Consider the following 15,053-nt stretch of genomic DNA (forward strand, 5'->3'; position numbering starts at 1 on the left):
ACAGGCTGCTAAGGAGAAATTAAGTGCACAGAGAGATTTTTTTTCACTGCTCCATTATCAAGGATCTCAGGGCAAGGCAACAGGCTCTTAAACAATGAACATTTGAAGTTTCATTTAATAGCTTTGGAAGCTTAAATTACTGCTAAAGTTGATCATTGGTAAGAAGCCACACCAAGCTTCGGCACTCTCACACTTAATTCTAATCCGAAAGTACACACAAGTTCACATTGCTTAAGGACTGCAAGAATTTGAAGATTTTGGAAAAAAAAAATTTGAAAACCTAGCAGACCAGGAAAGACTATGGGGTTTCTGTTTCTGGTTGTTTTTACAGGGTTGTGGGGGGAAGGTCAGCTTTCAGGTGGTCTGGATTTGTGTGTGTGTGTGACTGCAGGCATTTGCATCAGGCCTGCTGGGCACGTCCTTACCATGGGGAAGGCTTCGGGGAGGCACTGGTGGGGCCAGGATGCTCCCAGCATGGGCAGACAGGAATGGCAGCGCCTCTCGGCTTCCACTGTCCAGGCTCCAGCTACTGGGTGCTGCTGGCACAGCTAAAGGATTGAAACAGATGTAACTGGGGTAATAGGACAGGGAGTTTGTGGGGCCAGAACTGGCTTTCCAGTGTGCTCTTTAGCAGCAGAGAGACAGATTCCAGGGACTCAGTGAATGATAGGATTGAAAGCACAGAAAGGCTACAGAGTGTTAAGTTGAGAGATGCTTTGTTAAGGAAATGAGAGTTAGGTGATCGCAGGGTTAGTCTGCCCAGCTCCCCTCTATCCCTGGGCTCATTTCTAGCAAATCTGAAGAGCAGTAGGACTCCCGGCACATTTTTTTGCAGATCAATGCGGAGGTAAAAATGAAATCCCATCAATGGAATGGTGGCTGGATCTCAGGTGTGAGCTGTCCTGCTTGTTATGGGGAGTGGTGACAAGGGAACATGGCAAAACTTTTTGGAAACACAGGACAGCCTGTGGTTATACTTCAGGCTCAGTGAGGACTGAATAAAGGACATGAAAGAAATTATACCTCAGTCTGTTACAATCTGTGGCAAAAGAAATTACTTCAAAGCTCCAATTTACTAAGCTACAGAATTGATCAGGAACTTTGGTGACAAAATATTTAAAGACAACAGTTTGGCTGTTTGTATTACAGTGAATCCTCTCCTGAAGAGACCAAGTCTTTGTGAATCAGGGAGTATAGAGACAGCAATGCTTGCTGCATTTAACAGAGAGTGAACATTATCTTCGTGGACGTGGCTTTTCATAGAAATAAAAGCTGCTTCTTGACGTGAACATGAACCTTTTTCAAGATCTTGAGAATTCTGTCAACCTTGAACATTATTAAAATGCATCTTCCTTCCTTCCTTCCAAACAAGACTTGATTTATTCTGAGAAGAGACATGCAATAGTTGTGTTTATTTAAAAACAAATAAGCAACTGCAATTTCTTCAGATTAACAAAGAAAGAAAAAAGTAATTAATTGAACCTGTCAAAGCAAACGGAGATAAAAATAGCTTTTTCCATCTTCAGTTTGAAAAATGGAAGCCTGGAGAAATAAACATGGAGTTTGACATCTGAAGAGGATTTCTCCTTAATTAAAATGCCTGCAGCCATTTTTGGTGTACTTCTTTCTAAAATGACTTTGAAAGGTTTCTCTTTCTTTTTTTTTTTTGTCTCCCTAGTTCATGAGTTAGCATGAGCATGGGCTCCCCAAGGCCTAAAATTCCCTAAAGTAAAAAAAGATCACAAAGTGACAGCTTCATAAAACAGGACAAATCCCATAAAAATATAAAAGTAATTTTTTTTTTCCTTAAAGAGAGAGTCAGTGTGAGAACCTGAGAAAGGCAGATGAAGAAGACACTAAGAATCTTGACAGAGAATAGGTTCAAACCAGGGCCTATCTCTCTATATAAGTAATGTGGCTCCAGATGGATTTTCCATGTACACATGCCAGAGTGCTCTAATTTGCACTACTGCAATTGGTGTCAAAGGGCTAAAATAGAGGGACAAGATGCACAGCAGTGCCAGCCTTGCTCATCTCCTGCCATATTCCAGCATCAAGTGAAAAGGACAGAAAACCTGATTTGCTTGGCCTGTAAAACTGTTGCTGTGCTTGTTGTTTTGGGGTTCTTTTTAAATTCTGAGATGCAGAATGAGAACGTGAAGAACAACACATGGTACCCCAGTGAAAAATCAATTTATGCTTTCTCAGTGTTCTCTCATTCATAGCCTTCTGAGTATTTAGGAGTGCTGGGAGAAGGTGAGATGATTTTGAAGCGTAGCTGCTGCCCGTTGAAACCAGTGTTTTAGCCAAAATGCTTCAGGGAAGAACGGAAGCAGGGAATTCCCAGTGCTGTGCCTTAGCCAGTATCTCTCTCTGTGCCTGTTCAGTGGCTCCATGGCCAAGTTTAATTAGCAGGGAAGCTGCATTTGAACCATTCTGCCCTGGGCGACTGATGTCACCACTGTCACTGGGAATTACCCAGCAGAACTTCTGACATGGCCGGGAGGGGGTGGGGGAAGTCAAGGCCTGGCTGCTCACAAAATCCAGGGCAGATGGCATCCCAACTGCATGGAAAGATGAGGGTTCAGGCCTGCCAAGAGCACCTGTAACTGCATTTTACCACCAGCCAGGCACAAGAGCTGGGATTCCTGCCTCACCACCCCCACTGAACATCACCTGTATCTTTTGTGGCTTCTTAGGGATTCTGTCTTTGATCTCCTGGCACTAAATACCACACTCCTGCATAGTATCACCCACAGATACAAATTCAAGTATTTTTTCCTAGAAAGACAATAAATATTTATTTACCTTCCTTTTCCAGATCTTTCTCCTGTCCATTACAAAGATCTCACCCTCTCAGCCATATGTTTGGTTCAAACTAACATGGCTAAACTGGAGCTCTTAATCCTTCACCCCCCAGTCTTAACACTCTTGTCATCAAGTCATCATTCTGCCATTTATTTAGAACTGGTGTTTGGTTTCAATCTGGACCACTCATGTTGAAGTAGGGGATTCTGATTTATTAGAAATTCTAAAATTTTTTTTTTTTTTTTTAAAGGTACAGTTTAGTTCTGGCACAGTTACTGAAACAAAAAGACAGATAGAAAATCTGAGTGTATGATGTAGGTCAGACTAGAGAGTTGCAGTGGTCTTTCCTGGCCTTAAAAATCTTTTAAGATACCATTTTTCCCAGCCATACATGACTTTTGCTTGCTTGGGCAGCCTCTTTGTCTCAGATTTTGATTCAGAAAATTTGCCCTCTTTTGCTTTTTCAGAATGCTGCCTTTCAGATAATTTTTGAGCCCATTGTTTTGTCCATGGCACCTCCTTCACAAGCTGCTCCTTTTCTCTTACACCAAACAAATTCTTTCTCCTCTTTCAGTTTTTTTTCAAAGGAATGAGTTAAAAAAACATATACTCCTAATGATAAATAATGATAAAACTACCTCAGAGAGGGATTGCAAGGAATGCTTGTATTTTGGGCAATAAATGTGTATTAAAAATCAGTATAACTCATGAATAAAGAATATAGTCCAAATCTTGGGCTGTTCTTAGAATAACTTCTCATTTTCTGCTTTGCAAATTTGCTTGACAAAGGCTGCAGGAATTGTTTCAATAACAAAATACTCAACTCGGAAAGCTTTCTGAAATAGGGAGGTTTGTGCCACCCCACCCTTCTGTGAAGGCTCTGAAATGATGGTAGGTTGGCAGAAGGCCAGGTTAATTAAACTGTTAATTAGAAAAGTGTGAGAGAAATGCACTCTGCCAGGAAATGTAGAAGCCCATTTGTTACTTGCTGTAGCATGACCAGAGGAATAATATTTTAGTAAGTATGCATGCTGAACAGGAAAAGGAGTACCTTTCTCAGCCACTGACAGGTTGGGATCACTGCAAGGTTTGCATGGTCCAATCATTTGCTGGATCAAGGCGCGCTGGAAATTTGGAGGCTAAGAGAGGGAAGAAAGTTAGCAAAGAGGAGTTAAAAAAAAAAAGTTACAGACCAGCTGGGGCAACACAGGGCCTTTCTGCTCCTTTTTTTTAAGCAAAGAACTTTTTAAACTAAAGATTCCCTGAGAACCTTAGGCTGTGTCTACATTGGCAGGTATTGCAGTGCAATGGGAGTGGATGTCTAGGGTGTAACAGTCCTGAGGGCTCACAATTCCTGCTCTCTGGAGGAGTTATTTCAGACTAGCTCTAGCCTGGTCTTGTGCCCATTAGCAGCTGGAAAACATCATTTGCCCTCTGAAGCTTATCTTTGGTTTTGTTTGATGACTTTGTTGACTGTGAATGCTTTGAGACAGCTCTTCAGTGCAAACTGAAGTGTGATAAGTGGGCAGGATCAGGAGATTCCCTTCAGAAGTGCTGGCCAGGGCAAGATTTAAATGCTTACGTGTAGGCACACTTTTCAGTTTGTCCAGAGAAATTAGGGCACAGATTTCTTGAAGACCCCGTATCAGTATATTATTTCAGCCTCTCATAGTTTTTGATACCTCTGGAAATCACTATAAAGTTATTTAGAATCAGCTTGTAGACTAGACTGAAGGATGGATGGCCATGGTTCTAAACAAATAAAGGAAATGGTGTGACTACTTGCAGTGGACCAGGGCTCACAGGATAAAGTTGGGAAGTGAGTCCATTTTCACCAGACATATCTGCTCTTTTAACAGTCACTACAGTTTCTGTCACTCAGCTGCCACAGTGGGTGGCATCAGTGCCTCCAAGGGTGGATTAATAGGAAAAGCTCTGCTTCACCTCTGAAAAGGGTCCTAAGTTGCTGAGCTTTCCAAAAATAAAAAAATAAAGCTTTAAGGTGGTCAAAGCCAGCAAAAATACAGCCACAGTTTCAGGTGGCTGAACTGACACAGAAGAAATTAAGAGCTGCTACCTGTCCGTTTTCCATGATAGCTGCGGGATACATGGCGCTGCTCGGTCGGTCCCGGTGCGCTGGCAGCAACATCATCATCTCCCGAGAGTGGCGGTACTTATCTGGTAGAGAGGGAGAGCCTGTAAACAAGTGAGAAAAATCACGTACACGGGACAAACAACAGCCATGTCTCTGCATGCCCAGGGATCTCAGTCCTCCTGTGCTCTTGGCTCGGACGCATGAGCTCACAGGACTCAGGGAAACATGGTGCCGAGCCCACTAAGCAGCTGACTGTTGGTGGGTGCATAGCACGAGGATGGAGTAAGAACTGGCTTGTTGTATACAATTAAGGACATACCACGTAGGGTGTGTAAGATGTGTGTGTCCCTAGTTGTATGTTGCAAAGTGCTTCCTTTCAAACATAAAAAAATGTGGGCATCTGTGTGGAATCAGCTGTGGCTGTGCCTAATGCTCCCTTGCCCCATAAAATATTGTAGAGTTAAAGAAATGCCATAAAATTGTGCATTTTAGGACTGAATGTCGGAGAAAGGGATAAAAGCTTGAGATATACCATTCAGTTAAAGCAGAAATCTATGAGAAAATACTTCATTCCTTGGTTCTGGGTAGAGATAAATGTTGTGATTTCATTGGTACTATCTTGGTCAGCTTCCTCTTGTTAAAGCAAACCAACCCCAATAATAAATAGCATATTCTATAAATTTGAGAGGCACTTTGCTTACAATGCTGCTGTAATGATGATTACTACTGTGTTGCTGTACTGAGCCCTGTGATGACACCATACATTTACCAATGCTTAGAGTTTTATAGTAGGAATAATAAGCTTGATTTATCTATTAGTTATCTGTATAGCTGTCATTTAAAATATCGGGGTATTTCATGTAATAGCTTCCTGGAAGGTGGAATTACTTGGGACTCATGTCCTTCAAGATGAGTGCCATGTAACAATACGCCTTCTGATGTGCAACAGCTGACAGTGGATGTGCCAGAAGAATGACTCTCCTTAGTGACTTCCTAAAGTCTGACACTACTGATACACACAACCCTTGGGATGCACAATATTTGGCAGGAATTGATGTTGTGAAGCTGCTGAAGTGAGCTGTAATTTGCACTGATTGTTTGATTGCGTCACAAACACGCACTGAACAGATGGCAGCACACAGCGCATTACAGAGCCATGCCGGCTTTTGGGGAATACATGCCCCCTCTGGCAAACTTCCACAACCACACACATTACCTGGACAGCACTCCAACATATGAGCAAAGGCATTGGTGCTGGTTGATGCAGCTTTTACTCCAGCAAAAGCAAACATGCAGTTTTGGGGACTAAAATTCAGCACACAGTGGAAGGAACAATGTGTCCAGCAGAATGCAGGATAAAGTCCTACAATTGCAACAATTCCATTGGGGGGGCAGATGCCAGATCAATCTACACCCCCACTCGGACATGAACAGTGGCAGAGTATCTGCATTCTAGTCCCGAACTCATTTTCTCCCCAGACATAGAACAGAAACGTAATTAGACGACATTCTTTGCTTTTATGTACAACACCAGCTTGGAGAACACAGTGTTAACGCTTTGTGCTGAGTCTTTTCCTCACAGGTCACAGATAGTCCTGTTCTGCAGGACAAATGTTAAGATGCTGAACTTTTAGGTGTGCCCAGAACTACAGCACAGCACAACCTACACTGCAAACTTTTCCTTTTTTATTTATCTTGTCATCCTTGCTCTTTTATATCAAAGATGCAAACCACCTCTCTACGTGCTGTCAGTTTATATGGGATTACAGCTTCAACAGACTGCAGGACCTGAAAAATCCCACATGTGCTGGGAGAGTGTAGTCTAAAAAACTAAAAAACCCTAAATTTATCATTAACTATAGCTATAAAATGGTAACATATTATGCCAAGTGTCCAGTCTGCAAACAAAATTTAAGTCTTGCTGCTTTGGACAGATAGAGAGCACAATAACTGCAGCTCCTTTCAGGGACTGGCAAAACTTAAAAAGTAAAAAAAAAATGCTTTTAAAAGCTTTAGCATGTAGCTTGGTGCACTTGATATGTGCAGCACTGTAGATACTCGCTAATGAAAAAGGAAAACCTGTGCTAAAGCCAGAGATAGTTTTGCTTTTCTAATTATGTTAATTCACTCATAACAAGTATTAATTTTAAGGAATAAACTGAACATTAATGTAAACTCCAAACTCATTGAATCTCTTCTTCTGGTTCATCATTTTTGTTATGGTTATGAAAAGTTTGCTCCTGCACCAAATTGTAATTTTTTGATTTAAAAAGGAAGTTTTAATGTAAGTACATGTATTCTTGCAAAGTGCTGGTTAAGACACCAGGCCTCATTTTCTATACCTTACTGAGGGGCAGTGTTGAGGAAGCAGTAGGGATGCCTTTAGAGGCCAGTCAAGTGTCATGTGGGAATTGCTTTTTGAGTGCATTGGAGGAGTCCTAACTGTATTTTAAATTACTGACAAACCCTAACTCACTCCTAGCTCTTTCCGGGCCTTTTTGAGTTACATTTTCTTGCTTTCTGAACCTGGCTTGTGTAATCTTTTAACTGCAGTAAAGTTCAGTAATGCCTCATGAGCCACCTCAAATGAAGCCAAACTGAGCTGAATTTCTCACTGACCTTTTACACAACAGTGGTTCTTCCCTGGCAGGGAAGAAGCTCCTCAAGGGTCAAGCCAGGTGAAAACTGAGAGATGCATACTTGTAATAACGAGTCTAATGTCTATTAGCACAGAATTAGCAAATTCTTGCAGTATTCTGATTTCAGTTCTATTTAAGACATCTGCTGTAACTTGTGTATAACTACTGTAAATTTTGATGCCTTAATCTGCAGTTAAGTGATAAAATCAAAGAACTGATCAACTTTCCTGACAGCTATCCTTTAAAAATTCTTTTTAGATTAATCGCTTAGTTATTTTCTTTGGACAAGCCAAATAATCATGTGTGTTGCTATTTTAAAGATCCATAAAAGGGTAAGTTTTTGGAGAACAATTTAAATTCCTGCTGGATTCTTAATACAAAAGGCCATGGCTTCCTTTGGTCACTGATGGAACTAATTTGTTATAAAGATACTCATCTCCTCAGGAAAGGGACTCTGCAGTAAAATAGAGAAGGTGCTCTAAGTACCTGCATTATCATTTGGATAAATGAGAGAAGCATTTAAAAATCAGGCTAAACCCTAGAAATCCTACCCAACCATGCTCAGGTTAAAGCCACAGGTGACAAAGATGTTAAGTTGATAAATTTAGGTGGCCTTTATGAAATGAATTGTTGGCCTTTGTCCACTTCCCATCTGACAAGTGTTCAGCTGCAGCATCGTGACTCTTGTAGCTTTGTTGGCAGTCTCAGCAGAAAGGCCAGGGGTTGGATGGGTCATGGAGACTGAACTATCCTCTCACCTCTAGAGGTGGTCCCTCCAGGACAGAGATGAGGCACATGGGTGGGGGCAGCGTGGGGGAACTTGCACAGCTGCCGCCCATGCTGTATCTGCTCTGTGGGTAAATAGAGGGCTTCAGCCTCCAGTGGTGTCAATCCAGCACCTTTCACCAGCGCTAAATTAAAAAGAATATAAATAAATACAAAAAAAAAAAAAAAAAAAAGAAAGGAAAAAAGGGATAGAGGTGCATTGGCAGAGCTGCACATGTCATGTCTGTGAAGTACTTTGCTCCAGCCAGTGATACTGGTCTCATTTTCACAAGCATCAAATTCACCCAGTTGAAAAACAAAAGAAAAGGAAAAATTACCAAGGAGAAGAACACAGCTGCATTACCACCATGGAATTTAAGTGTAAGGGCTTTTTCTCATTAGGAACAGCTCCATTTCCAACAGCAGTGTTGTAATAACCAGAACAGTGACTGGCACACTGGGAAACACAGATTGCATCTGGGACCTTACTAGAAGTGAAATCCCATGAGTGGGTAATGTCTGAATGCTATGCTCACCTAATTTAAAAGTGAACAGAACAGCAGAGAAGAAACGTTGTATCACATGCTATATAAACATTTTTCAATCTCATTACTTCTCTTACTGTTTCCCATTTGAAATCTGTCTGGGTCCCATCCCTGGGAGGTGCTGTTGGCTCACCCAGCAGCTCAGACCCTTTGGAGCATTCATCACGTTGGTTTCTAAGCAACAGTGAATAATACCGTAAAGAGGGAAGCTGGTGATGCTGTGCAGTCATCAGGCTCAGAAAGACTGTCACAGCCTGTCACAGCCTGTCACTGTGAGCCTGTCACTGGACTTCTAAAGTGGAAAACAGTGTGAAACAGTACAGCACCAAATCCTTCAGGTCCCCCCAAAGATTCACATGCCAGCTGAGGCACATCCGCTTAGGGACATCTTCCTGACATGATAGCGGTCTCCTTAGTTCCATCTTCCCTTTCCTGTTATTCCAGTTTCACCTGGTCACTGTTTGTCGTGATTTTCCTTCCAGTCCTTGATAATTAGTGCAGCTATTTGCCTTTATTTGAAGATGTTCACTTCTCACCTTCCTATTCCATCTGATCCCTCAATTAAATCACCTTGCTGCATCTGTGTCATAACAACAGACAGTCAATTAGGATTTTACTGGCAGGGGGAGCAAAAAAGCCCCAAAACTGCTTGAGAGAAAGGGCTCTTCCTTGTATTCCCTCTCCATCAGGACACACAGAATTCCTCTCTATGGAAAAAGGGGTAAGATTTAAATATCAGCCTCTATCTCTGACTATATCCTGGACACTTTCTTCAGATGCCTGTGAAAAGAGGTGTAGAACCTGCAACTGAGAATCCAAAATGAGAGGAAAAAACCCAAAACCTTGAAAAGAAGTTATGAAAGTCAGGAGACCGCATGGAGTGGTTTTGCATCAGCTGGGGAAGAAAATAATTAGCAATATCAAGACCAGCTACTGTAACACAAAGGCAATATAAGTACCCCCAGAGTTTGCTTTTATATTTTTTCCTTTCTTCAAGAATTTCCCAGCAGGGAAGCCCTTCTTTATCTCCATTATTTAAAATTCATATCTTTCAACATTCATCCTGTACATCTACTTTTGTATACATATGTTTCTGCTAAGCTGCCTCAAGTCCTTTTTTGTCATAATTTCTTTAAGCTTGTAAAATTATTTCTTTGCCTTTGTCTTCATGATCTCTCTTTTAAGTACTATAACGAGGACTATTCTTGTTTTCCTCTAGACTGCCTGCCACAATTTTGTGGTGGAACAATGGAAATCATTACGAAATTCAACTGCCTGAAACCAGCATGTATTAGAGATACATTTGAAATACGGATGAAAAAATGCTTAAATGGAGAATGAAACCATTTGCAAAGAAAAAGTATTGAAGAGGTATTTATGTGTCCAAAAGAGAAACAGCGTTACATGTCAGTGTAGGAGGTGTTTCACCTGTAAGTCAGCAAGGTTGCCAGGTTTAGGGAACACCTGCAGGTGCCCCCCATCAGGGCCTGTCCATGCTTACCTCGAGCGCTGGAAGGGGCAGAGTTAATCATCTGGGATGGTGCCGAGTGAGTGGAGCTCAGGCTGGAGGTGGAAGGACTAGCCTGGTATGAGGATAAAACAGAGACATTGGTGACTGAGCCTTGGTACCTGGCTTAGGGTAAACAAGCTGCAGGAGGCAGAGAAACCATCAAGAGAGACCTGAGTGCATCAGTGCCTTAGGGATTTACCTGTCTCAGATGAGCCAGGGCAGCCTCTGCCCAGCTTCAGTGCAGGCCACTGTTAACCTGCATTCAGGACTGTGGGGTTTGCTTCATCTCCCCAAAACAAGAGCAACACTAACTGCATATGTTCAATGGGGCAGGTAAACAAAATAGGACAAAAATCTCACTTTCTGAAAGCAGCAGGATGGCCTTGGACTACAGTACCACAGTCACTGTACAAACACAGGAGATTTCTTCCAGAAGTTAATCTATTGAGTTCCTGTCACCTTTCTTGAAAAATGTTAGATTCTACCTATTCAGTTATTTGAAAAAAAAATATCACAGACAGATCCAATCATGTGCACAGGTGAAGTGTACTGCTCCTAAGCAAAACCCTCTGGAACACGTTCTGTGCTGGTGCCAGCCACCGCTCGTGGCTGTGCGGGAGCTGTACCTGCATGTGGTACATATCCTCAGCAGTCTCCCCCACAGAACTGTCTGTCAGGATAACCAGGTTTCCTGTTTCACTGGAGGTGTGCGATGACAGAGACGATGAGGAGTGTCGGACTGAACCAAGCATGTTCAGTGGGCTGGGAAAAAAACAGACAGAGCAAGGGCATAACTATTTTTTGAACCTGTTTGTGAAGCCTGATTTTTTTCCAAACTAGTAAGTACTTGCAGTTACCTCCTGCTTTAGGTCACCTCTAGATGTCAAATAATTTTGAAGAATCAGGCCAAATAAGCTCAAACAAATCCACAAATGTGGGTAGATATGAAAGAAGCAACCAGAAGATTACAGGTAAAACAGAATAGTACATAAGATACTGAATTTCAGAACCCTAACCCAGGGTAATGTCACATCATGACCTTGGGTGAATATTTGTTTTGTTTGTAACAGAACATACTGAAACCTCTCTCATTTTTAATGCTGAGTGGGAGCAGCTTAAACAAAACATTCCAAAGGAATCCAAGCACAAGACACACAGGTCAAAATCCAGTTTTCCTTATTGGATGCATTGGGTCTCAGCATTACAGTTGAAGGCAATTTTGTAGTTGGCAGTAAATTAATACAGCCCAGCTGGTGTGCAGGCTGCACCCTGATCTCCCTCAGGGAATGAACTTCTCTTTGTCACTCTGAACCACACACACAAGTACACTGTACACTACAGCATTTCCCAAGTTTGTCCTGAAAACTAAAAAAGCCTTTACAAAATGAGGAATTCTGAGGGGAAAAAGAAAAAAGTTATCACCCAGACACTGTTTGTCAACTGCTAAGCCATGGGAGCAGTATAAGCCACTCAGTTTTAACAGCGTAAAGAATGTCACCATCCTGGATTCATGGACCAACTTTCTACAGCTTTTTATGCCAGTCTTTAAAACCAGCTAAAATATAGTGACCCAATAAGAAAAATAAACACAGAAGAGCAATTAGCATTTTCAAATAAGCAATGTTGGCTGGATACAAAAACCACTATTTTGTCCTTATAATCCCAATTTTTATTCTCTGTCATTATCTCAGATTTATTATACGGGCATGCATTCAGTTTGAAAAAGCACCACAGGGTCATTTTTTGATGTACTGATCAAAACACCGTGGCAGCCTTTATTGCATTTGGCTTCTGATTTGGTCAGAATTATAGAAATAATGATGGTAACAATTTTAATCCTTCCAAATGGGGACATATTGAGTTGGGCTCTAAAACAAGCCATACAATTTTCCTTTTATGGTAGATTAGGACCCAGTTATTTGCTGATGGTGCAAGAGAAGTAGGAGACGTTGGGACCTCCAAAGTCAGACTGAGCCTGGAAAACTGAGTGGCAGATTTGTGTTTCTGCCTGTACAGTAAGTAAAGTGATGGAGTCACACCTGGAGGTGTTCAGCATTTGGTGCAAGTTGGATTTCTCAACTTTCTTATTCCAATTCTCCAATAATTAGCATTGAATGAAGCCAAAAGGCACTTCTGCCTAAACTCATGCTGCCCTTCCTGCAGTACTGCTAAGCACTCCTTAGATCCTGGAACCTTGGTGGAAGAGTGTGCAGAGCCCCTGGATGTTTGGGAGGAAGAGGGGGTTACCTGTGTCGATGCACCAGCTTCATGCTCTCTGGGCTCATGGGGCCATGGGACACCAGCACGTTGCTGCGGGGGGTGCTGGAGCCGGAACAGGCCGGGCTCAGCTTATCCAAACCAGGTAACTCCTGCAGAGCAAACACACTTCAGCTAAGTCAGCCATGGAAAACTGCAAGTTTTCTTCATTCATGCTACTTCCAATTATGGCACCTCTTTTGAAATGAACATCCAACACCTCCGGTTAATCTTCCTCTGTCTTACATAATTTTCTGCTATGTGAGATAGCAACTGAAAATGAAGCTTTACAATTGCTCTGTGATACAACAAAGGACATACAAATATAACAATTCTTGTTGAAAGGCCGAGTTAACGTATTTTCTACAAGTGCCTTCCTCCACAAAAATCAAGAATTCCTTTGGTAATTTGGCAGTCCAGTAGGTTCAATCAATGCTGTATCAGCCCAGTTATTTTGTAAACCTTACTGCAACCGACAGATGTTTAATCATATAATTCAAAAATGGAAAAGTGACTATTGGCTTACGTGGTACAGGCTGGATCGCATCATCTGGAACTGATCTATCAGTTTCTTATGCAGGGGACGCATTTCAGGGTGTACAAATTTCTCATGGACTGCCAGACCCACTCCTAGGACATGTACCTGTGAAAAAGAAAATGCAGCATCAAAAACCCAGTTAAGTTGTGTCTAAGAGAGACTGGAAGCCTGTCCTGCAGTTCTGGCAATGTGCAAGGGATATGCCACTGTCCATTACAAAACTGCTGATAATTAAGCAAGCCTTGGAGTCCTGGCAAGTTCATACTACTCCAATATTTAAGTGTGAGACAAGTACATTTATGTCATGTTGCATTGCTTTTCTTAGGAGGTAACTGCAAAAAAATACCAGCTAGATTGTCTCTGCAGAAAGAACAGCATTATGCCCTCACAGAGATAATGCCCTGTGACAAAGCTCCTCCTCCCAGTGCCAGGGATGGGGTCTGAGCTGCCAGCAGAGATTTCTAAAAGGAGTTTCTGATAATTGAGATGAACAGCAGCAGTGTGGCACATGCAGTCACTCCTCCTGCTCCTCATTAGTTACTTCTAAAGGTTACTTTTCCAAAGGTTAAACATATAATATTAATGATTGAATGAGATTATATAAGGTCTCAAATGAAAGAAAATAGCAATGATAGGAGGCTTAAGATGTATGTAATTCCCTACATGATCCAAAGTCTGTACAAACAATAACTAATTAATCTTCAAACATCTCCTGAGGATTGAAGGGAGATAAGCATTATGTTACAGATGGGGAATCTGAAATGCAATTCAGTGACTTGTTGAAGAAGAAGGCCTAGTAGCTCTATTCAGATTTGGGCACATTGTTTAATGGGGTGTATCTTGCCAAACTTTCAGTTAAGAGGGATATGATTATCTGATTTCATTCCCATCAAAGCATCCCGCAGCTTTATCTACCAAGATGTCTCAAGGAGACACTATGGAAAAATAAAACTGCAGATAATATAAACAGGCATTAAGTTTTCATATGTGGCTCTGCCACTTTAATCTCAAGCCTGACCTGTCCTGCCTCTGATTATCTTTGAAATTTGCTAGGAAGACATAGTTCAGAATGTCAGGCTTGAAATGCCTGAAGACATGGTTCAAATGGCAGGCTTGAAATGTAGCAAGATGTCTGTTGGATAATAAATGTAGAAAACAAAATTAATGTACTTTCAGCTGAGCTTCACCTCACATCCCATAAGGTGTGTGACTTGTCATAATCTCCTTGCCCACCTCCCTCTTGTTTTTTGTTTGAATGTACTTAGATCTCCTGTACCAAAAATCTTTGCTTCTGAATTAATCAGCTGGATCTGATGTTTAGACTGACTGCTGATGAATCCAGACAATGTAGCAGTGTTCTTCTGCACCTGAAAAACAGTACCTGTTCCTGCATGAGTTCCTTGAGCTGGGTGATCTTCTCTGCGTCTCCAGGGTGCTTTGTGATATAATCCTTATCAAAAAAGGCCTGCAGGAAAAGGAAAAAAAAAGTGCCTTTTGCTTATGGGAAAGTCTTGGAGTTAAAGGATAAAAGGAAAAGGTCCAAAAATCTTAGGAAAACAAAATATATTAAGTTAACAGCAGAGCTTAATTTTATTGTATTTTAGCACTCTGGGATGCAGAGAAAATGGTCTTGGCAGCCAAAACGATTCTGTTGAATCATGACTCTGACCAAGTTTCCCCCTGTGACAGTGATGAGCAATACCACTAAGCCTTGTAGCTTTCCAGTTATTTGAATTTTATAGTTTCCTTCACATAACTGCCTAAAGCTAAAGGAATTTTGTGAGTAAATTGGCAACTAATGTAAAGCCTGAAGAGCATTCTCTCCATGGCTCCATTGCAAAGCATCCCACAGCCCTGAACCACTGCTGCAATTTTTCAATATTGTACCCTAAATCTA

The 15,053-nt window shown here is 41.6% G+C and overlaps 1 protein-coding gene across 1 annotated transcript in view; it reads right to left on the minus strand.

Moving 5' to 3' along the window:
• The window catches only part of DOCK3 (dedicator of cytokinesis 3), a 183,324-nt gene that overhangs the window by 5,218 nt on the left and 163,053 nt on the right, over positions 1 to 15,053 (minus strand). Inside the window, exons 45-53 of the mRNA XM_058845181.1 lie at positions 14,538 to 14,621; positions 13,145 to 13,261; positions 12,610 to 12,731; positions 10,989 to 11,124; positions 10,354 to 10,435; positions 8,301 to 8,453; positions 4,886 to 5,004; positions 3,860 to 3,947; positions 426 to 548 (exon numbers count right to left, since the gene is read on the minus strand). Coding sequence (XP_058701164.1) covers positions 426 to 548; positions 3,860 to 3,947; positions 4,886 to 5,004; positions 8,301 to 8,453; positions 10,354 to 10,435; positions 10,989 to 11,124; positions 12,610 to 12,731; positions 13,145 to 13,261; positions 14,538 to 14,621 — 1,024 coding nt within the window. The remainder of the gene's footprint in view (positions 1 to 425; positions 549 to 3,859; positions 3,948 to 4,885; positions 5,005 to 8,300; positions 8,454 to 10,353; positions 10,436 to 10,988; positions 11,125 to 12,609; positions 12,732 to 13,144; positions 13,262 to 14,537; positions 14,622 to 15,053) is intronic.

This window comes from Poecile atricapillus, chromosome 9, assembly GCF_030490865.1.
Source record: "Poecile atricapillus isolate bPoeAtr1 chromosome 9, bPoeAtr1.hap1, whole genome shotgun sequence".
NCBI lineage: Eukaryota > Metazoa > Chordata > Aves > Passeriformes > Paridae > Poecile > Poecile atricapillus.